Here is a 22,906-nt window from a genome sequence, read left to right on the forward strand (position 1 = left end):
GATTTGCTCAAAATTGTCCATGCTTACATACCCACTTGCAAAGTCCTCAGGACCCACTCCCCGCCCCGCCCAAGGTACATCAGAGTTTGAAGACTGTAAACCTAACTTGCTAAAATTACTTTAATGAGATCTCTTTAACTTCCTAAAGGACCTTTAATAATGTGATCTCTTTAAAAGGGAATATAATCCAGATGTATTGATAATTGCATCAAGATGCAATTGAAATTTTGTGAAAATTGACAGCTTGTTTCTAAAATGTATATGGAAATTTAAAGGACCAAGAAGAGCCAAGGCAAACTTGAAAACAAAAAGTAGAGGAAATAGAGAACTTAAACTATTGAATTAAGACTTATGAAAAGGCAACAATAATTAAGACAGTGTAGCAAGGGCACAAGAATAAACAGACCGATGGGTCGGAAACAAATCTATACATGTACAGTTGCCTGATGTAAAAGAAAGATAACAATCTGGTACAGTGAGGAAAAGGATGGGATTTTTGAAATGGTGCTGTGCAATTGTGTCAGTAAGGACAAAACAAACATTGCATCTTGACCCCCAACCTCACACCACACACAACAGTCAATTCCGGATGAAAATGAAAGATAAAAATATAAAGTTTGCAGAATGAAACACAGGAGAATATCTTCAGTAACCTTGGGGAAGGCAAAGATTTTTTAAACACAATACCAAAAGTGCTAACTCAAGAGGAAAAACCACTTCTGTTTTGACCACTTCTGTTGGTCAGAAGAATTCTTGAGGGAGTGAAATGGCAGTGCACAGAGTGTGCCCAACAAATGTGTGTATGCAAAATATGTAAAGTGCCCCAAAAAACAACAATATAAAGGCAAACAACCTATAGGCAAAAGAATTGAATAAGCACTTTCATGTGACCAGTGAACATGAGAAGATGCCCAACTTCATTAGTCATTAAGGAGATGCAAGTTATAACCATGATGCAATGCCACTTAAACAACAAACTCCAAGAAGACTAAAATAAAAAATATAGACAGAATCACAGACATAGAGAACAGACTGTTGGTTGCCGGAGGAGGGGACTGTTGGGGGAGGGATGCAGTGAGAGGCTGGGATTAGCAGATATAAACTTCTATGTATAGAATGGATAAACAACAAGGTCCTACTGTACAGCACAGGGAACTATAGTCAGTAGTCTGTGAGAAACCATATGGAAAAGAATATTAAAAGAAGTAGGTATATATATGTATAATCGAATCGTTTTGCTGTACAGCAGTAATTAACACAATATTGTAAATCAACTGTACTTCAGTAAAAAGAAATATAGGCAAAACCAGATGTTGACGAGAATGGGATGCAACCTGAACTTTCATACTCTGATGTGAGTGTATAAATTGGTATAATCACTATGGAGGGGTTGCAAGACTTAGCAAATAAAAATACAGAATACCCATTTATGGAATAATACTTGGTAGTTTATACTAAAGGTGGACATACGTATGGCCAAGTGACAAAGCAATTACTCCTGATTTCTATAACCAATAAAAATAAACCCCTGTGTTTATCATAATACTGTATAGTAATTTTCATAGCAGCACTATTTGTTATAGCCCCAAACTGAAAACAAACCTAATGTTCGTCAGTAATTTAAATGGATAAATACGTTGTGCTATATTCATGATCTGAATCATGAAATTTAATGACCATCAAATTTTTCATATCTACTGGTAGATATGAAAAATTCCATAAACACAATGTCTAGTAAATGAAGCCAGGTACAAAACCGTACACACTGTATTATTCCATTTATATAAAGTTGAAAACCAGGTAAAGGTAATCTATGGATTTAGGAGGTAAAATAATGGTTACTTTGAGGAAGAACTAGGAAACAATCCATGGGAGGGGGCAAGAAAGCAGCTTCTGGAGTGCTGTTATAATTCTGGATTCAATGAGTTTAGATGAGTGTTTCCACTTCATGAAAACTCACTGAGCTGTGAGCTTGTGCACTTTTTTGTGTGAATGATATACATCAAAATAATCTGTTAGTTTTTAAAATATAGATGTGTATGGAAGGATTTAAAATACATGAAAACAATAGCATTTATGTGAGGGGTGGGTTGGTATAAACAGAGGTAAAGTATTCTAACATCCTTGCGTTCCCCAGAAAGAGTAAAACTACCAATTAACCAAACCAACCTATTTCTAATAAATAGACTTGACTTGTACAGCTGGTTGAGTTAGGTGACTTTTTATTGTAATTACTATCTATTATATATTCAGCATTAATCTGTCACCTAGAGAGTAGATGCTATCAGAACAAATAGTTCAGGGAAGGGTGTTTAGTGTAGGTGAAAAGATGAAATAAAAATATACCTTTTAGGGTTCTAGGAATAGATTACCTAGTAATTTTCAGAAGACAGCTAACTTGGGCCAAAGGTAATTTTCCCATTCCTTCTTTTAAGCCTTCTGTGTATAAGTGGAGCTTTAACGCTCTGGTAAGTGCCCCAGGAGCAGAGCAGCAGACCTAATCCTAAAGGGGCAAACCTATAAGGCCAAGGACAGAAAGACGAGAGACATCGGTGTAGCAGCATCCAGGTGCCGAGGGAAGTTTACATGAATATTTCTCAGGTGTACGGTGGCCCATCTCCTGACAGGGAGGAAAGTCAGGCGTTGGTTTAGCGCAGGCCCAGGTGGTAGAATAAACGTGGGTTTGCTTCCCTCTGCTTCTTACCCTCCCAGAAACTGGTCACACTGATTAAGATGGGACCACACAATTGCTACTTGTTTTATTTTTATAAAATTAGTGTTTATACTGAAGAAAAAAATCTATTTGAATCAGAAACATAATTTGGGGGAAAAATCAAATATAAGTGAGATGAAGTATAATGGAATTTAATTTAGGAACAACTTGTTTAGAAACTTGTGTATTTAGAAATTGACAAGGAACATTTTTCTTTCTGGGACTAGGTTTCCTCATCTGTGAAATGGGGATAATAATAATGTACATATTTCAAGATTATTGTGAGAATTATATGAGATACATAACTTTAACTTCAGGCTCCAGGACACGTTAGTTATGTGAACTTAGGCAAGTTATGAACACGTAATCTCTCTGCATTTTAGCTTTTTCATCTGTAAAATGAGAATATAGTAGCACTCATCATTCATATATTTTCTTTTAAACACGTGGTATAAATAGTGTGATGTACACACACACATGAACATACAGGTCTGTATATGTGTGTGTCAGTTAATTTTCATGCTTAGTCTGCTTTTGAAATACACTAATCTATTAATCAGCAGATGATTGTTAAAATAACTTTTCATTGGGGAAATATATTGTGTTCAAGAAATTTTATGCACATTGTTCTCCCTTTGAAGGTATAAGAGGTAAGAATCTGGAAAACTCAGCAGTTTGCCTTTTGGAAGAAAACACTCCAACTCCAGAGCTCTATGTGATTCTGTGTCTTCCACTCCACAGACCCCTTCAACCCAACTAAATGGTTGGTCACCTCTCCATTGGGAATGCCAGTGAGTCTACGGTACAGTCCTCCTGGCAGCGTACCTTCTGATAGATCAGCTTCCTTCTTGGTAGGAGGTGCTCCTGCCAAGCTGGCTTTTGATTTTGAGCTTTACTCCTACCAATGCCCACCTTGGAGCGAACATCCCTCCACGGTGCTTGTAAAAGTGCCTGACAGTGGAGTGGGGACTTGGCTAAGCTTACAGCACACTGCATGACAGCCTTTTTGCCTTCGTGCAAATAAACACGTATTTGTTATATTTTGGTCTAGCTACCTGTATCCATTCCAGTGTATGACACGGTGATGAAGTTCTCTACATTTCAGAAATATTTGCACAAGTGAAATAAAGTTGCAGGCACAGAGATGCATCCGCTTTACCCACCTTCCAAACTATGGAAACAGAGTCTTCCAGTCAAACAAGAGCTACTTCTCCTCCCACCCTTCTATGGTCTAAAACTCTAGCTGCAAGTTGGAGAGGCTGGGAGAAGGGAAACCTAACCAGGCAGCCACCCACCGTTCCCTGCAGACGGGCACCCTTCCCTGCCAATTGCAGCCCTTTGCTTGGGTAAAGTGAAGCAAAATCTCACTTTTAACGAAGACTAAAGCATTGCTTATAAATTAAGCTGAACATATTGTAGTCTCTGAGTCCAGATTGGATTTTCTTTTTTAACCTCTTTATTGGAGTATAATTGCATAACAATGTTGTGTTAATTTGTGCTGTATAACAAAGTGAATCAGCTATACAGTATACATGTATCCCCATATCCCCACCCCCTGTGTCTCCCTCCCACCCTCCCTATCCTACCCCTCTAGGTGGTCACAAAGCACCGAGCTGATGTCCCTGTGCTATGCGGCTGCTTCCCACTAGCTATCTATTTTACATTTGGTAGTGTATATATGTCAATGCTACTCTTTCACTTTGTCCCAGTTTACCCTTCCCCCTTCCCGTGTCCTCAAGTCCATTCTCTACCTCTGTATCTTTATTCCTGTCCTGCCCCATACAGATTGGATTTTTATGATTTAAAATAGCCCTAGGGTCGGCTGTCCCCTAAGGATGGATGGGAAAGTCAGGGGATCTGTCCAGCTTTCCACTTAGAGCCATGCTGAAGACATTTGAAAGGAAGAGAAGGAAACAAAACTAAAGTTTTGTTTTAATTTCATCATAAATCATTTTTATTCGATGTGCTTATAAAAATAATTCAATGTCATATTGAATTTATATAAAAATATTGAGAATGATATTCTACTTCTTGGTATAACCGGTTTGACTGATGGGACTCAATTTCTGTGTGTACTATCACAAAATGGTTTTATTTTTCCATTAGCTGTCATCATCCATATTCTTTTGAAAATCCCTCTTTCTCTTTCCATGATATATAAGCATCTTTAATGTTGTCCCTAACTCATAGCACTTTCAGTCATTTTCAGTTATTAAAACAGCTTCATTAGGGAATTCCCTGGTGGTCCAGTGGTTCAGAGTCCAAGCTTCCACTACAGGGGGCACGGGTTCGATCCCTGGTGGGGGATCTAAGGTCCCACAGGCTACATACAGTGGCCATAAAACACAACTTGGTTATATTTTTAAAATTTAACCACACATCTTTAAAGCTACAATCTTAAGCTCTCCCTTTCTCCCCAGTTCCTTCAGTGGGAGTTGAATAAAAGGGAGGTTTCTTCTCTTACACTTTTCCTCCATCCGACTTCCCAATGGTTTCTCCAAATACATCTTTGTCTCCTCTCGGTTGAAAACCACTACCCATTCAGCCTATCTACGTAAACACAGCAACATTGGGGCCAACAGACCCTGGATTTAACAGCAAGTAGGTACTCTAAGCAGTGGTGGTCCCTTTCTAGGTGAGATCACACCTTCCTATTGTTCCCAAATTGCAGGCAGCACACAGAACTGCTCTGATGCGTGTGCCTCTTTACTCCTCAACATGGTGGCCTGTGACAAGCCTGCAACCTCCAATCCTACCAACACTTTATAGTCAAAGATAGAGGTGGCCGTACAGCCTGAACCTTAAGGGGCCATCCTTATCCCCTCCACCTGGATATGGTCACCCTCATCTGGCTCCAATGCTCTACCCCAGGATTTGCAAACTTCAGTTGTAAGAATCCAGAGAGTAAGTCCTTTGGCTTTGCAGACCATAAAGTGTGTGTCACAACTATGATGTCAACAACTAATGTCAATTCTGCCTAGGTAGCTCCAAAGGCGCCACAGATAATAGGGAAATGAAGGAATATGGCTTGTTACAATACAGTTTTATTCATGGACATTTGAATTTCATACAATTTCCACGTGTCATGAAATACCACCCTTTAAAATTTTTTTTCAACCATTTACAACTGTGAAGTCATTCGTCGCTTGCAGTCACACAAAATAAGGCGGCTAATGGATTTTGCCTGCTGGTGTTTGCTATCCCCTGCTCTTCTCCATCCCTGCATCTCTAAGGTCAGGGAAGCAAGCCCATGTCTAAACCAACATCCAGTCTTGCAAGGAAATACTCCTGGGAATTAACCCCAAACCTTGTAAGCAATTCTCTCAGGGAAACTCTCCCCCACCCCCATCAGTGAAAGGACCGGGAAAGTTGGAGGAGATGATAGTTTCTAAGAACAATACACTCCTATCACAACAATGTCCCAGAACCTCCCTTACATATCACCATAGTAATGGCCACCAAAACAGCTCAATACTTCTCATGGGCTCCCCACCACACCCCCGACTGGGCCCTGGAGTATGTAGTAATTCCTGCAGAGTTCAGTAAACGAAACAGTGTAGTGTGCAAACTAGAACTAGTCAGGCTTTCCCCTCTACAGAATAGTCACTGCAAGCAGCACGGTACATCATAAGAGCTTTCACTGCTGTCCTTCAGCTTCTAAACTGCAGAGGAGAGATGAAGGCAAACTTCCAAGGAAATGCCCAGGGAACTGCAGTCAAACATTATCCAGGAAGCTGCAGGTAGGATGGCATTACATGAAAGCTCCAACTTGCTTCAAAACCTAGGCTACTGAAGTCTACAATGAAATTCACATTTTCTTTACATACAAAGAAATTACACACATTTAAAGAACTGTTACCCTATGTTAATTCCCAACCTGGTCGATTATTTGTAGTCTTATCATCAAACTTTGTATGAGGTGGTTGTTTTGTTTACTATTCTGTTACTTCAACTATTATAACTTGCTTTAATGATTCAGAAATGAGAGTGACATTTGTATATATAGTCACAGTTTAAGAGAAAGGTAGTTGACCTCAATTTCTGAATTAGGAATGAGGAAAGGTGTTAAATGGCTTTGTTTAAAAAACAAAAAAAGGCCCAACACTATAGATATAAATGATAGCTTTGTCACTACAAGCATGAATGTAATATAAAGAGACCAGTGTTTTAAAACCAATGTGAACAGACTGACTTTTTAAGAAATCAGCTATTTTAGTTCATTAAAGTGGATTTCACAGCTGCTATGATGTGTCTAGCACTGATTCCAAACATATCCAGCAATTCGCTAGGTTTCCCGCTTTTTTTAGGCACTCCTGACACTGCCAGCTGATGAACGTGGATGCCAGGCTCCCCAGAGATGGCTGCACATATGGCTTCTCCAATACCACCTTCTCAGTAGTGATCCTCCACCATGATAACCCGGCCGCCTGTAGCTTTTGCACTGGATATGATGGTGGCAGCATCCAGGGGGTTAATGGTAAACAGGTCAATGACACAGATAGAAATACCCTGTTGAGAAAGAGCATCGGCAGCTGCTAAGGCTTCAGGCAGAGTAACTCCAGCTCCAATAACTGTGACTTTGTCATTAACAATGTGGCGGATGACCGTGGCCCGTCCCATCTCAAAATTTTCTTGTGGGGTATAGATAACTGCAGTTTCTGACCAGTTGGTCCGAACGAAGCACAACCCCTTTGGGGTTGGCAGCCAGATAAACAGCACGCTCTGTCGAGACGGCATCGCTTGGATAGAACACAGTGCAATTGGGGATGCTTCGGAACATGTCTAGATCTTCCAGGGCCATCTGGGAGGGGCCATCTTCACCAACGTACACCCCGCAGTGGGAACCACTAAGACTGACACTGGTTTGAGATATGGCTCCCTTCCGGATCTGATCAAATGCTCTGGTCAAAAAGGCAGCTGAAGTCCTAACAAAAGCAACGTTTCGACCACGTGTGGCACAGGCCAGTTCTGTTCCGCAGTAAAACAATAAGACGCTCAGAGTGATCTTTCTTGAATATCTCAGAAAAGATGGACTTCTTTGGGTCGCCATACAGGACAATGGCTCTTTCATTTGCATGGCCCAGTTCAGCTAGAGCCAAACTATATGCTTTCTGAGTAGCTGTCTTGTCGCCTGCTTTATAATCAGGCAGGCAGGTAATTTTTATATCTGTGACGCTGACTGGAGGTGAGCCTTCAACAGGGGGTTTGGGTATGAGATTCCTGTTGGTCCGTATCTGACTCTGTTAGTCTGATGACTTCATTTGCTCTTTCTTTCGGCACCGGCTTTCCATGCCAGTTCTCCGCATCCTCAACGTCTGAAATACGCCGGCCCCTGAAGGTCTTTGCAACTACGGCAGCGGGCTTGCTCTTCACTCGAGTCGCTTGGCAAAACGCGTGGCACAAGGCCTCCACGTCCTGGCCATCCACTCCCTACCCGAGTGTTCCACCCACAGGCTTCGCGGCGACGCCGACAGATATCTGCGCGGTGCTTTGGGGGCGCCACGCCACTCTGTCCCAAGCGGTTCACGTGGAAGACTGCCACGAGGTTATCCAAACTGTAGTGGGAAGCAGAGCCCTCCGAGGCCTTGCCGTCGCCCAGGAGGCAGAACACCCGGTAGCTGGCTCTGGTCCAGTACTCGCCAGCATAAGCCATTCCACACGCGGCGCCCAACCCAGCCATCCTGTCGCCACATCGACAGACGACAGTCTGGGGGTGGGATGTCCCTCCGGGGCACAGTGAATTGTCCTCAAGTTCAGCAGGTTAGGTTCACTGGTGCCGCCCGCCTCCGCCCAGGCGGCACAGAGCAGTGGAGCCGCATGGCCCTATGGAGAGGACGAACCTGTCGCTGTCCGGCGGCTCCGGCTCTGTCTGTAGCTCATCGCGTGGAAGAAGAGCACCGACACGACCTCGGCCGCGCTGCACCACGACGTGGGGTGGCCCTGATGGAATGGATGCGCAGGTGGTTGGCCAAGTCCTGCAGGACCAGCACGGTGGTCGCGTCCCCGGGGGGTGGGGGGCGGTGTCTGCCACTTTGGCGTCTTCCCCGGTTTCTGAGGAGCGAAAGGGGCGGTGCTACGGCGGTTCCGTCACGTAACAGCGCGCCCTGGCCCCGCCTCCGGGGGAACAAGCGGGGCAATGCCGTCACGTGACCGCTGCCGCGGCTTCGTCAGGTGACGTCGCTCACTGGGCCCGCCTCCCTGAGGAAACTGCTCGCCAAGCCGCCTTGGGTTCTCGCCCTGCTACGCCGCCTTCTTCCGGTGAGTGGGTTTTTACTGCTTTGTCACTGCCATGTTCAACATTATGAAAAGTAATTAAATGTCTTTATACCCTAACTCGTGGTATAAGTTCAGAAGGGGGCATTCTTCTGTCCGTGTGTTATGGGAAGCTGTTTGTTGAAGTCGTGCTTCTTTTCATTCCTCGAAGCCACGTCCGAGACATTTTCACGGTTCTGTAGCTGAGCATTAATGGGAATTATCCAGAGTCACTTTCAATCTAACCGATATGGCAGCTCTGTGTCAACTAGACTTTTCAGAGCAGCTGAAAATCCTGTCTGTGACTTGCAGGTAGAAGTACCAAAAGGTGCAGGAAAGGTCAAATCTAGACCCGCTGAATGGTGGCATATCTAGAACTGCAATTTCCCAAGTATACCCTAAAATACTGTTAGTAATAATAACTTTTAAATAAAATGAATTTATTTGCTTCAGTTATAAAACTAAACTTGTGCCATGGAACACTTCTAGTGGGCAAGGGTTATAGCTTATTGTCTAAAAACACAAAAGCACAATGACAGCACTATATCCTCTCCCACTCTGCGGTGTTGAGCAGCTTGATTCTTGAGTAATTATAAGTTAATAATGATTATTAACTTCACATTAAAATCATCACACTGGACACAAAAAACAAGCAAAACGCCTGGACTCCACCTTAGGCAAGCCGGATTTTAATCTATGGAACTAGAAGTCTTCGGACGCTATAGTTTTAATGCACCTTTCGATTCTCTGGGAGGAAAATTAAATGGTGTTGCTAAGAGAACTCTCCAAAATGGAGCTGGGAGGCCACTGAAGAAGTGATTCCGAATGGATTCCGAACTTTTGGCCGCTGGTTGTCTGAACACCTGAACACCAGAACACCTGCCCAATGTTCCAGAAACGTAAGATGCTTGTTGGACCCTTACCCTAAGTAACTCTCATAGCCTATCACTTAAGGACAAATATCTCCTTCCTGCATGAGGGTCAGTCATAATTCTTGCCAGACAACTTTAACAACCTTGTGGCTTTTGTCTTTATAAGCCCCTGACTCTTTCTCTTCCCTGCACACTCTCTCAGTTTTACCCCAATCTGTGTCTCCAGAATTGCAATTCCTAAGACCTCAGTAAAGCTCTTTGTTCTTGGCAGCCTTGATACTGATTTTTGTTTCACAGTTCTGATGTTTAGTCAAGGTTAAGAATCAGTAATCTGCAGATAGGCTTACACCAGTGGTTCTCAATGTTGGTAGTACTTGAGAATCATCTGAGGAGTTAAAAAAACAAATCTCATGTCCAGGCTGCACTCCAAAGCAATTAAATCAGAATTTCTGGGTAAAGGATCTAGGCATCGGTAATTTTTAAAACTCCCCAGATAATCTCAATGTTCAGTTGGGTTGTAAACAACTAACTCAGGGGTCTTGCTACTCTTTATATATCTCTTATATCTCAGAAAAAATTTTAAATATTATTTGCCACTTTAATTGTACCGTTTTTATTTTTAAGAATACATATTAGAATAAACCATAATGGTATGACACTGACAAGATTTTAAGACTTGCTGAAGGAATGTTGGAGTCGGAAAAATTCTTAGAAGGTCATCTTGTATTACTCTGCATGCCCTTTACAAATTAGTGCTTGCTTACTAGATTAAAAAAGGAAGAGAAAATAAAAACATACCAAACTAGGACTGGGAGTACAGATGGAAATTAAAGAAAAAAATATTCGTAGTATCATAATAGCAAACTATTAGGGGCTGACAGGAAGGCAGTGAATATAAACATAGGCAACTCACTATTATTTTGGCTAAGGAGAGCTCTAATAAACCCAAACAATTGGTAAACGTGATAGTATAAAAATGGTCTATGAGGCAGTGTTTACCTGAAGAAAATGGGAGAAATAAGAGGTACTTAACATTTCTTTTAAAGTTCCCCAATTCTTCCATTCGTTTAAAGTATTGCACAACTATTTCCAAAAGTATTAAATGGAAAGTTCTTAACATTAGTAAAGATCAATTTTTTTAAGAAAAGAATGTAGTCTTGAAGATTTAATACCCTAGATAGTGAGTGTGAATTTCCCTCTGTTGTTCTGTGAGACCGTGTGGATTTCTTTTTTAACTACATAAAAAAAGAATGTTTTGTAAATTATCTATAAAATATTTTAAAGTGTTCTGAGATTTTTTAAATGAAGGAATGGAAATTTATATATAAATTATTAATATTCCTTGTAGGCATTTTAGTCTTTTAAAATATATTTTCAAATATGCAGCTGAAAGTAACCATATAAGTATAAAGTATGCATAATTTGATAATGCAGATCACCCAGTGTGGCCATGAACACAGCTTAGTCAAGTAAATCAGAGACATGACACCACATTCTATTTTCTCCATTTAGAAGAGACTATTACTGACAAAAGGCCAGCCCCCAAGTTTTAAGCCAACATGGCAAATTTTTAATTGTCTTGGAGAAAAGTCCATTACTCATTTTAGAAGTCATTTTGGAAGATAGTCAGAAGTTTTCTGCAAGTAGGAAGAAATTATTCATTTGTTAATTTTGGTTTATACACCTAAAGTAGGGATTGGCAAACTCAAGTACCTACTGGAGTAGGGAGTTAAATGCGTAAATGAATGTAGGATATAATGTAAGAGGATTGGAGGGGCCTGTGACAAACTGGAGGATACAAGCCCACCTAAAGGCATTCAACATTGAAAAATTTGTGAACATTTTGTTGGGGGAAGAAGCCGTATCTTCAGGCTGCCAGTTTTTACCCCTGATTTAAGGCATGTTGTAAATAAATAAATATTTTGTTTTACCTTTGTTTAAATTTTTCACTATAATTTTTTCTCATAGTATGAAAAAGAATTTATTGTGTGTGTACTTCAAATGAAAATAAAACCCAGCCAGAGCACTAATACAGATAGCTATGGAGGAAAAAATATAAATAGCAAGAATTGGTAAGTGCAGTTTCTGAGGAAACAAAACACACCTACTGATTACTCAGGAGGTCTACACCAATTTGTGAAAATATACATTTCCACTGTTTGGGAGTGAGTTATATTTAGATCGGGAACACTGACATTTCGCTGATATCTGAACTGTTGAGTTTTGTTAAAATGGAATTTTATCAATGAAAGACACAAATGATGAATTCATCCTTTTTGTTCCTTTATTTGAATTTGGTTAGTTTAGTGGGCTGAGTATGGAGTGAGCGAGGGTAAGATTCTTGTGTAGGGCAGTAAGTTTCTTGGGGGAAGAAAGGTGCTCTACTTTCTTGAATTATTACTTTGAAATTTATGGCAGATGCTATCACTGATGGTTCTACTTTTTCCATAGTTTATAGAGTCCTTATTTTTTTTGGTAGGAGAGAGGTAGACAGTAATGTATTAAAGAAGGTAGACCTACTTCTTAAAGTGCTTCTCAGATGAAGAAGTCTTGGGAATGTAATATACAGCATAGTGACTACAGTTCAAAATACTATATTGTGTATTTGAAAGTTGCTAGGAGGGTAGATTTTAAATGTTCTCACCACAGACACAAACACACACGCACAAATGATAACTGAGGAGATGGCTGTGTTAAATAACCTTATTGTGGTAATCATCTTGCAATATAAATGTGTATCAAATCATCACATTTTATGCCTTAAACTTACACAATATTATAGGTCAGTTATACCTCAATAAAGCTGAGAAAAAAAATAAAGTGCTTCTCTGCTAAGTCAGTTATTTCTAAATCTGCTCCTATTGCCTGTTTTCTCTTCGGACAGTGAGTTACCCTGTTCTGCTTTTTGAAATAGCTAGTAATTTAAAAATTAAATGATGGACATTGTTTGGGGGTGCTATATTTTATTTCATTAAATTCTTTTAAAGTGTTGGATTTCATTCTAGCAGACAGCTTGGTGCTTTACATTTTTTGAAGTTTGTTAAGACCGATACAAGGTATGCTTCACTCTGGTGTTACTGCAAAAGCATAACCTCCCCTGGGGTCTCCAATGAAGGTCCCAGGTATTCAGCAAGGACCCTCTTCTCTTGGCCGGTCAAGTTTCAGTTGTGTCAGTCAGCGCTTTGTGAGCTCTGGGAACTGTTTCATTTACTGCCCTGAAGTTACGCTTTGCCTGGCCTAGTAGAGACCTCCAGAATTCTGCTGTGCTCTGTGTGAGACAGCCTTCCCTGCAGCGCTGTCTGCAAAGTGCCTCCAGGAAGATGATGTGGCTTACCTTGTTTGTTTTTATTCTCTAGGGATCACGGTTCTGCCCTGCTTGTTTTCCAACATATGAACACTATTGCTTTCTATAGTGTCTCTAGTTTTGTTGTTGTTTATGGCTAAAGGGTAAGTCTCATTCTAGTTATCCTATCGTAGTCTCAGAACAGCACGTTAAAATATTTTGAACCATAATACCTTCCATGGGGCATATACTCTCCAGGTAACCTAGGTTTTGTAGAATGGGTATGATTTTGGTTAGTGTAACCTTGATAGGAAGTCAAGAGCAAGGTTACAAAAGTAGAAAAAGAGAATTTCTAATCTGACAGGAAGGGAAGATTCATGCTAAGAACAGTGAGGGGAAAGCAGGAAGCCAGATTTTGAAAAGGCCTTGAAATAGAGCCAAGTGGGTTGTTTTTGAGTGTTCTTTTGTTCTCTTGCTTTTGGGTTGAGGGTGAAGTGCAGTGGAATGGGTTTTATCATCTGAACATCTTGATCACGGCAGTGTTTGGGAAAATTGTTCTGATAGTGTTAGGGGAGATAAAATGAACCTGGGGAAGGCGAGGCTTTGCAATGGTGCCAAAGTCAGACTAGGGAGTTCTTCGTCTTGTTACCTCCATGAAAATCTGTCCTAGTATGAATCTAGGCACCCCAGTCCTCCGGAGAATCCTGGGCAAGGAAAATGAAACTCTGACTACAGAAACGTTGATAGAAAATGCCCCTGCACACATAGCTGTAGTTAGGAACTTTTCTGTTTGCTACATGTATGGTACAAAAGTGTAGCAGAAAATTATAAGACAATTCGTGAATCAGAAACACAAATTATAATAGGGAAAATTACATTTCCAGAGTTAATTAGTGTCATGGTTTCCTTTGGGACTTATTTATTTCTGTTCCATTTATTATGTTCTTTCTTTCAGATCAATTTCCAAATGTTCTAAGTTCCTGTAAGTTTAACTTGGTGTGTAATAAACAAAAGTTTATTTGTTAACTCCAAAAAAAAATATATATATATAGTTCTGAACATTAAATTTAATGCAAGTAAGTAGAATTATCTGACAAAATTGAGAACAAGAAGTGGAGAAAGCAGTAGGTCTGCGGTAACAAAGGATCACACACTGGGGTTTGGGGGTGGGAGCTAAAACAACAGTGATGATCTCACAGCCATGGAGGCTGGAGGTCCAAAATCGAGGTGTCAAAAAGATTGTCCTTCTGAGGACCATGAGGAAAGGATCCACTCCTGGCCTCTCTCCTTGGCTCATAGATGGCTGTCTTCTCCCTGTGGCTCCCTCCCCTCTATGCATGTCTCTATGCAAATCTCCCCTTTTTATAAGGACATCAGTTATTTTGGATTAGGGCCCACCTTAACAACCTCCTTTTAATTTGACTACTTCAGGAAAGACTCTCCAAACAAGGTCACGCTCTGAGGTAGGGCTTAGGACTCCAAGGCATCTTTTGGGGGAGGGAGGGGAGCAGTTCAAATGGTAACACTTGTCTTGTGGTCGTATAACTCCAGTATTCACACGGCCTTCTCCTTCATGTGTGTCTATGTCCAAATTTCTTCTTTTTATCAGGACACTAGTCGTACTGAATTAGGGGCCCACCCTTCTCCAGTAATGACCTCATCTTAACTAATTACATCCGCAATGACCCTGTTTCTAAATAAGGTCACATTCTGAGGTGCTACAGGCTAGGACTTGTGCACTTGAACCCTAAGCTTGATCACCAGCCCTTATGTTTTTGTTTGTATTAACACATCTCTGATGACACCACAGTCTTTGACCACGTTAATCATCAAATTCAGCTTTTCTCAATCTTCCTTTTTTTAATTGGAAAAGTTTTAAAAATATTGCTTTAAAAAATTCAAACACTAGAGAAGAAGAGTGAAGAGTTATTTTCCGAGCTCCCCCCACCTCAAGCCTCATCTCGTAAACTATTAACAGTTGATTGTTATCCTTGCTGATATTTTCTATACTTTCTTCCTTCCACAGTTTGTTCTAAGTGGGATTTCTTATGCACACTGTCTTATAGCTTACTTTTTCAACTTAACAAGTCTATAAAATTGCCCACATCAGTAAAACTGATTTAAATCATTTTTTAAAGCAGCAGCAAATAATCTTGACTTGTTAACTAGAGTAGCGAGATCTCGAGGATGTGACCACGAGATGGCACTAGCGCACAACCACCTTTATTGGGAGTCACTCCGACAGATTTGCACGGGGGCGGGGAAAGCCTCTCAGCGCTGACCCCTCCCAAAGGCAGGGTGGAGCCACTCTCCTGCAGGGTAGTGGTGTGGGCATCAGAGAGGGGAGACCCTAGGCCCAGGTAACTCCGACGAGCCGCAGTGGCTTGGGGTCTTTCACAGCCCCAGGGTTGATCTCGCCTACGGGTAGCTTATGCTGGGTGATGTTTCACAGGGTGTGCAAAGCAGGGAGACTCTAAATGGCAAAACATCTGCTCTCTGGAGCTATATTTCAAATAACCGGAAGTGTAAAAGTTTGATTTTGGCACCAATCAGGCTTTTGAGTTGCTGGGCCCCAGCCTGCTGTGAGGAAGAAAACACGATACAACTCTATAGGGCGCCACCTTTAACTCTTCTGTATAACAACTAGCTCCCTACTGAAGGACATTTTACAGTTTCTCCGCCGCAAAAAAATGGTCACAGATCGTTCAAAAGAAAACTTACCAACCAATTTACATCATATATGACAAAAGGCTAATTTTATTAATGTAATCAGGATGCCTAACAATAAGTAGGATAAAATGGTAAAGAAGCACAGGCTCCTCGAAAACAACCCTGAAAAATGACAGCAGCAGGAAGGAATTGGCTGTTAGAAGTGAGATTACAACTGTGAACCCCCTAGGAAGATGGGAACTGGTGAGTCATGGTGGGAGGCAGTGGCCTGGGAGGAGGATGTCTGTCTGAGGATCTGGAGAGGTTGTTAACTTGAGCTCTTGTCTCTCTTCCTCACCTTAGGGATGGGGAGTATCACTGGTATCCCAGTGGTGTGAGGCACTAGCAGAGGAGATGGGGCCCAGCTAAATAAGGAGAGACGGAAACAGGCACAGGATGACAGCTGCCCTCGGGCCCTCAGCCTCCTGCTCTCCTGTCAGCAGAAATACTCTGGTCCCTGGAGTCTCTCCTCTGTGATTTCACCCTCCGTGTTCTCAAACTTTCCAAGACTGACACAGTTGAGGGTGTGACTTTCGGCATGTCCCCAGTACACATTACAGGACAAGAGAGCTGACTCCGTCAGTGAAATGTGATGCTACAGGTTCAAGGAAAATACACACCTGAGGAGTACGACTCCTCGAACAGAAAGTTAAAAAATAATGAAATTGAACAACACATGCCACCTTAAGCAGAGTTATTGGAACAGATGAACCAGTAGTTTCACATGAGTACAATACATGTTCAAGAGTTGAAGAAGAATATGGTAATAAAGCAAAGTGATAAACTCTTTTAGAAACAAGTGATATATGATATATATCTGTTAAAAGTAAGGTAGTTAAAATGAAGACACAAGGAATATCTAGCAGGATGATTACATGAAAGAATAAAAGGATAAACTGGGAGATGAAATTAGGAGTAATCTAAGGGGCAGCAGAAATAAAGAGACAGAAAATACAGGAGAAGGGCTAAAAGATTGGGAGAACAGAAGTATCAATACCCAGATAATACAAATCCCCAAAAGGAATTGAGAGGCCGTGAGTATCAGGACACGTAAGGAAATACCAATACCTAGACACGCGATAGTAAAACTGCAGAAGAGCAAAGCCAAGAGAAATTTTATGAAAAGATTCCACACAAAAAGTAAACCACCCACAAAGGAACAACAATTAGCCCAAAGTGAGACTTCTCAACAGTAAAACTGGATGCAAAAGATAATGGAGTAATAACATTTGTGCTAAAACTTTTTTAACACTTCTTCCTGTGAAGTATAGCCTACAAACATAGAAGTGCATAAACCATAAGTGTGACACATGAAGAAAAATTATAAAGTAAACAGCAAGGTAACCACCACTCAGGTTAAGAATATCGCTGGCCACTTAAGAAAGTATATCTAGAAAATGTAGCTCATTTTGTCTGTTTTTGAACATTATAAATGAACTTTACAAATGAGCTTATACTGTATGCATCCTTTTGTCTATTCTTTTATATTACGATTAAAAATTAATGTTTACCATCACTGTAGTTTGTTAATTTCATTGCTGTATAGAATTTATCACACTTATTTTTCTATTTTTGTTGATGAACAATTAGGTTTTCTCTAGTTTGGGCTATTACAAACAGTACTGTTAGGAATGTTTTCGTATATGTATCCTGAGAGACATGGGCTGGAGTTCCTAGGGTATGTGTCCGGGAATGCCACTGCTGGATTAGAGGATGTACACCTTTCAACTTTTCAGATAATGCCAGAATGGTTTCCCAAAGTGGATAAACAAACAGAAGCTTGCTCTTTGAGGTCAGGAATAAGACAATGATATCTACTATCACTAGTACCGATCCACATTTTTATCATATTAAAGAGTAGTGTTCTATTCCTATTTACATGTATTTATAAAATCTAAAAAATCTGTGTTTGTAATTTAAATGTGGGAAGATATCTGAGTAGCATTTTTAGAGATGATGGAAATATTCAAGTTTTCTATTCCTCAGTTGTATAGGTTATATTTTTTTTAAGAATTTGGCTATTTTATTTAAATTTATTTGGTCATAATATCCTCTTAACGCTTGCATCATCTGGAGTGATATCACCTGTTTCAATTCCACTATTGGTTAATTGGGTCTACTCTAAAGTTTTTGAGTGGTCCTGCAGGAATGTATCAATTTTATCATTCTTTAAAAGGAACCAAATTTTTACTTTCCTGTTCTCAATTATGTATTTTTTCAATCTCAATAATTTCTGGTCTTCACTCTCTTCCGCCTTCTGTTCTGAATTTCCCTTATTATTCCTTTCCCGGACTCTCAGTGCGGATTAGCTCATTAACATTCAGCTGTTCCTCTTTCCTAACATTTATGTTGAGGTGCCAATACATACACTAAAGGACCCAATTGCTGCCTCGGATGTATCTCACAAATCTGGATATATAGTAGTTTTGTTATCATTTCAGCCCCAAATATTTTCCAATTCCCGTATGATTTCTTCTTTAACTCACGACTTATTTGAAAGTGTAATTCTTAATTTCTAATTATGTGGGAATTGTCCAGCTATCTTCTTCTTGTTGATTTCTAGTCTAACTGCACAGTGGTTAGAGAACACATTCTGTAGGATTTCAGTCCTTTCACATTTGTCTGGATTTGCTTTCTGGCCCAAAATATGATCATTTTTGATAACTATTCCATATATGTTGGAAAACACATGTATTCTTTCTTGCAAGCACTGGAAGCAGCGTTCTATGAGACCCATTAGGTCAAATTGTGTTGGTGGTCTAGTCTTCCAAATCATTGTAAATATTTTATCAGCTTGTTCTATTAATTACTGAAAAAGGTAATTTTCCTCCAAAGCTGTTTGTTTTCTACCATTATTTGAAATTTTATCAGTTTTTCCACTGTATACTTGGGGCTATATTACTAGGTGAATATAAGTATATAAATTTAAAATGGAACCTTTTTATCTTTATGAAGTGACCTCTTCTAACTACCATAATACTTTTTGACTTACAGTCTATCTTCTATAACATTAATATGTCTGTACTTTTGGTATTTGTTTAGTATACCTCTTTCCATCTTTGACTTTTAATTTTCCTGTTTCCTTATGTTTCAGATGTGTCTCAATAAACAGAACACAGTTGTATGTTTTAAATCCAATGTAAAATATTCATTTTTTAAATTGCAGGCAGTTAGTCCATAATTATTGTTATATGGATTTAAATCTACCACCATATTTTTAAAATTTTCCCTACAGTCCTATGTTTCTTTTTTTTTATTTCATTGCTTTGAGTTATCTGAATATTTTATCATTTCATTTTCTCTACTTGTTTGTGTCCTATTCAAAGTCATATACCCTGTTTTCTGTTCTTTTAGTGGTTACCCTAGAAAGTATTCCTGTATTATTATATCAGTATCTAATGTGAATCAATACTTTACCCCTACACATGCACATACACACACACACACACACACACACACATGCCTTAGTACGTTTGTGAAAGCACAGGGAAACATCTCTAAAGATATCTCCCAACTCTCTACTGGGTGGCAGGGTGCAGGGGTGTGATATTGGGGGGGAGAAGTAGGAGGCTTCATTCTGCTTTTCACTGTGGTACATGTACACACTGAATTATGACCAAATATTAGTCTTCACTATTGTACTTTATATATATATAGTGCATTACTGTACTCTTACTTTGTATAACTCATTCTTGCATTTGCTACAGTGTATTTTGAACATGGTGTCTTGCCCATAATCAATATTATTTAGGGGTTAAATCTGAATGGGGAAAATAAATCTTTTATTTTCAAACCCAAATTAAAATGAAAAAAAAATGAAGATACATGGTTTGTTGGATTGTTGGCAATTTGAAATTAAGAATGGGGTAGGAGCAGGTAGGGAATTTTGTGATCGGTAGAGCAATTAGTAACAGCTGAAATAGCCAGAACAAGAATTTAATGCTTACTGGATTTGCAGTAACATAGAACTCAGGATGATGACTTGCAGTGGGCCGGATTTCGGAAACTGGGTGGAGTGGGTGTTAAGTTGGCTTCACAGGAAACGGTTATCGTATAGAAGTAGGGTGCAAATGTTATGGATTAACCAGAGTTCTCAATAGAGTAGTGCCTCCAGAGTAGATACTACAAGGGTGCCCCCCTTCATTGTGTAGATTCACACAGAATGCGCTGTCACACACTTAAAAGCCTTGCCCCTAGATTCAGGGATCTTGTGGTTACCCATTCTTGTTTACAATTTAATCTAGTTTTCAGTGGCTACAGTTGTTGATTAAATTCATGCACCTGCACACATATACCCCACTTCTCCCCACCTGTAGCTCCTTGTCATGCCAGGTTTTCTCCTTTCATTCAGGTGACAAGATTCTCTCCTTGACCAAACTCTACTCAGGTTCCTCTGAACTCTTTTTTCAACTAGGCCTGGAATTTTGGATTGCCTGTTCGTATCTGATTGTTCAAGTTTAGCAGGAAAGTCGGTTTAGCCAGAGTCCCCCATCTTCCACATCTGGTCAACCTCCATGTCTGTAACTCATCAGATTCCGGATCATTCACCATCTTCCAGGTGATGTCTGATCACACCAGCCTGCCTATTTCGAGAGTCCTGTTAGGTTGGTGTAGCCAGAATGCCCCGTTACCCCTAATGTTTCCTCTTAGTTAATTTTCCATCCACTACCCGCCACCCTGCTCCTGGGCTATAAATTCCCTCTTGTCCCCGTATATTCCGAGTGGAGCCCGTATCTCTCCCCACTGCGGTGATCCTTATACAGATTGAGGAGGAGCCCCTTGAATAAAGCCTGCCTTACCTTTCCTTCAATTTTTTGCCTTTAACGTAGGTCTCTGCTCAACTCTTAACTTTCAAAAGCGGATTCAGAGACCAGCACGTGTGAAACAGCTTTCCTGCCTACCCTTTCAGCTTTATGTTTTTCAGAACAGTATGGTACTGGAAACTATTAATTAGGTGTTTTTTTTTCACATGTCGCCTTGGAATATGAGCTGAGCTAGGGCAGGAATATCGTCGGCGTATTCCCAAGGCCTGGCACACAGTAGGAGATCATTCAGTGTTTGCTGAACGAATATATTGTCCACGGAATCCTCCCAAGTACAGATGGAACGAAGACTCACACATCGTGAGAACAACACAGAAAAACCGGGTGGGAAGGAGCCTCGAGTGGGCAGAGGGGGGCTTCACGGGTGAGGAAACAGCCTTGGGGGAACTTCGCTCAGGCGGCCCGGAGGCGCGGAGGGCAGGCCTGCGCCCGGGGGACGCGGCGGCCCTGGGCGCCACCGGCAGCGGGCGGCGTGCGCGAGGCCGGAGCCCGGTGCCGCCACGTCCGAAGGGGCTGCGCGGCCCGGGAGCTGCGCGCCGGGCAGACGCCCGAGACCCCGCGGGGCCGGGCCGCCACCGCCGGGAGCGCCGAGCCCACGTCGCTGCCTCACGCCCGGCGCCGCCCCGTTCACCCTTAGCCCGGAGCTCCGCCACCCCGCCCACGGCGCCCGGCGAGCACGCGGGGAGCCTGTCTGCGCGGCGGGGGCGTGAGAGTCCGCCACGGCCCACAAAGGTGAGGTCTTGTTTCCGGGGACGTTTTAGGGAAGAACACTCGTCCCGCCTCCTGCCGGTCAGGTGAGCCCGGCTTCTTCCGCTCCTCGTGGATTTGGCCGGAGTCGCCTCGTGAGCTGTTGCCGCCGCCGACTCTGAGGTCTCGCCGTGTGGACTCGGGGGTCCGGAGGTCCCAGGCCGCGAGAACGTCACCATGGTGGGTCCCACCCGTTTCTGGAAGGCTCCGGTTGGCGGCGGGGAGGGCGGGCCGGCGTCGGGCCGCTGGGAGCGGGGTGCGGAGGGAGAACGGTGGGCGGTGCGTGGGCTGCGGTGCAGGCACGGGTTCCGGGCCGGGTCCTGCAGGGGTCTTAGGGCGCCTGCCGCTGCCCCCAGCCCGCGGGGAATCCGCGGGTTTCCGTGTACTCGCTCCTCAGCGGTGTAGGAGCGGGGGGCGGACGGGGCGCGTCGGGGACGGCGTAGTCGCCGGTCCTCGCGGCCGCTCACCACCCCTCAGTGTCCTACTCCCGCCCCAGACCTTGCCTCCACGTCCCTCATCCCCTCCGTCGCACTGACACTTGGTTTTTATTAAAAATGCAGTGGATGCAGAAGAGCGCTTATGTAGCACGTTTAAGTATAAACCGTATAAGGAACTCTCGTTTATCCGTTTTTCACTTTAAGAACACGTCTGTGTTCTCCTTGAACCTATATTTCCAGGAGCCACTCAGAGGTAAACAGTATCTAAATTATGCTTGCTTGTTTTTATGTTTACTCCTTATGTTTATATTACAAAACTGCTATTTTTTTCCTTTTTGCTTCTGTTGTTGAGAATAATTCTTGAATGGGAACATGTTTTGTAAATAGTCACTTTTCAATTAGTTTCTAACGAAAACAACAGCATAAAAAAGTTTATAATCTGGTAATAAGTTGTGATACTCTGGTCTCAGTGCCACTAGTCCCCTTTCTCTGTCACTTTCCATTTTCTCTTTTTCCTTTTCATTGTATTTTTATTTTTCATGTCTGTCTACAGTCTTTTTGCTTTAGATTATATATACGTTTGTGTAAATTAAGTCTTTTTATTTATCAGTATGTGCGGTGGCCAGCTGTTTATAATTTTCTTTTCTAGGCTTTCCTAGAAAACCTTGGCTCCCTTGTCTGGACTCCCGATTCTGTTTTATTTGTCTCTGTTTCTGTTTTTATGCCTATAAGCGTAGTAAGTATTAAAGCGATTACCTGCTAGTAAAAACTGGTTTCTGAGAGTTAGTAAAACTAAAGAAAAACATTAATGAAAATCTACCTAGTATACCAGCTTTGGGGATCATGTTACATGTACGTGGTTTAAAAAAAAAAAAGAAGAGTAAAATGTTGTCCGTGAAATGTGTGTTAATTTCCTTTTACTGCTGTGAAAAATTAATACAAATTTAATGGCTTGAAACAACACAGATTCATTCTCTTATATTCCTGGAGATCAGAAGTCCAAAAATGAGCCTTACTGAGCTAGAATCAAGGTGTAGGTGGGGCTGTTTTCCTTCAGGATGCTCCAGTGG

At 41.5% G+C, this 22,906-nt stretch overlaps 2 protein-coding genes across 2 annotated transcripts in view; one reads left to right on the forward strand and one right to left on the reverse strand.

The window, feature by feature from the left end:
• Positions 1-6,876: 6,876 nt before the first annotated feature.
• On the reverse strand, positions 6,877-20,380 carry TKTL2 (transketolase like 2). The gene is given in 11 exon segments (XM_049709342.1): positions 6,877-7,408; positions 7,410-7,689; positions 7,691-7,951; positions 7,953-8,140; positions 8,142-8,392; positions 8,395-8,536; positions 8,538-8,578; positions 8,581-8,655; positions 8,658-8,827; positions 8,929-8,997; positions 20,340-20,380. Coding segments are annotated over 11 exon segments (2,001 nt in total). The 3' UTR covers positions 6,877-6,925.
• A 1,062-nt stretch (positions 20,381-21,442) lies between these two features.
• TMA16 (translation machinery associated 16 homolog) overlaps positions 21,443-22,906 on the forward strand; it is a 43,536-nt gene continuing 42,072 nt past the window's right edge. Inside the window, exon 1 of the mRNA XM_012531710.3 lies at positions 21,443-21,579. Within this exon, the coding sequence (XP_012387164.1) occupies positions 21,577-21,579 (3 nt within the window). The 5' untranslated portion in view covers positions 21,443-21,576. The remainder of the gene's footprint in view (positions 21,580-22,906) is intronic.

This window comes from Orcinus orca, chromosome 4 (assembly GCF_937001465.1).
Source record: "Orcinus orca chromosome 4, mOrcOrc1.1, whole genome shotgun sequence".
NCBI classification, from domain to species: domain Eukaryota; kingdom Metazoa; phylum Chordata; class Mammalia; order Artiodactyla; family Delphinidae; genus Orcinus; species Orcinus orca.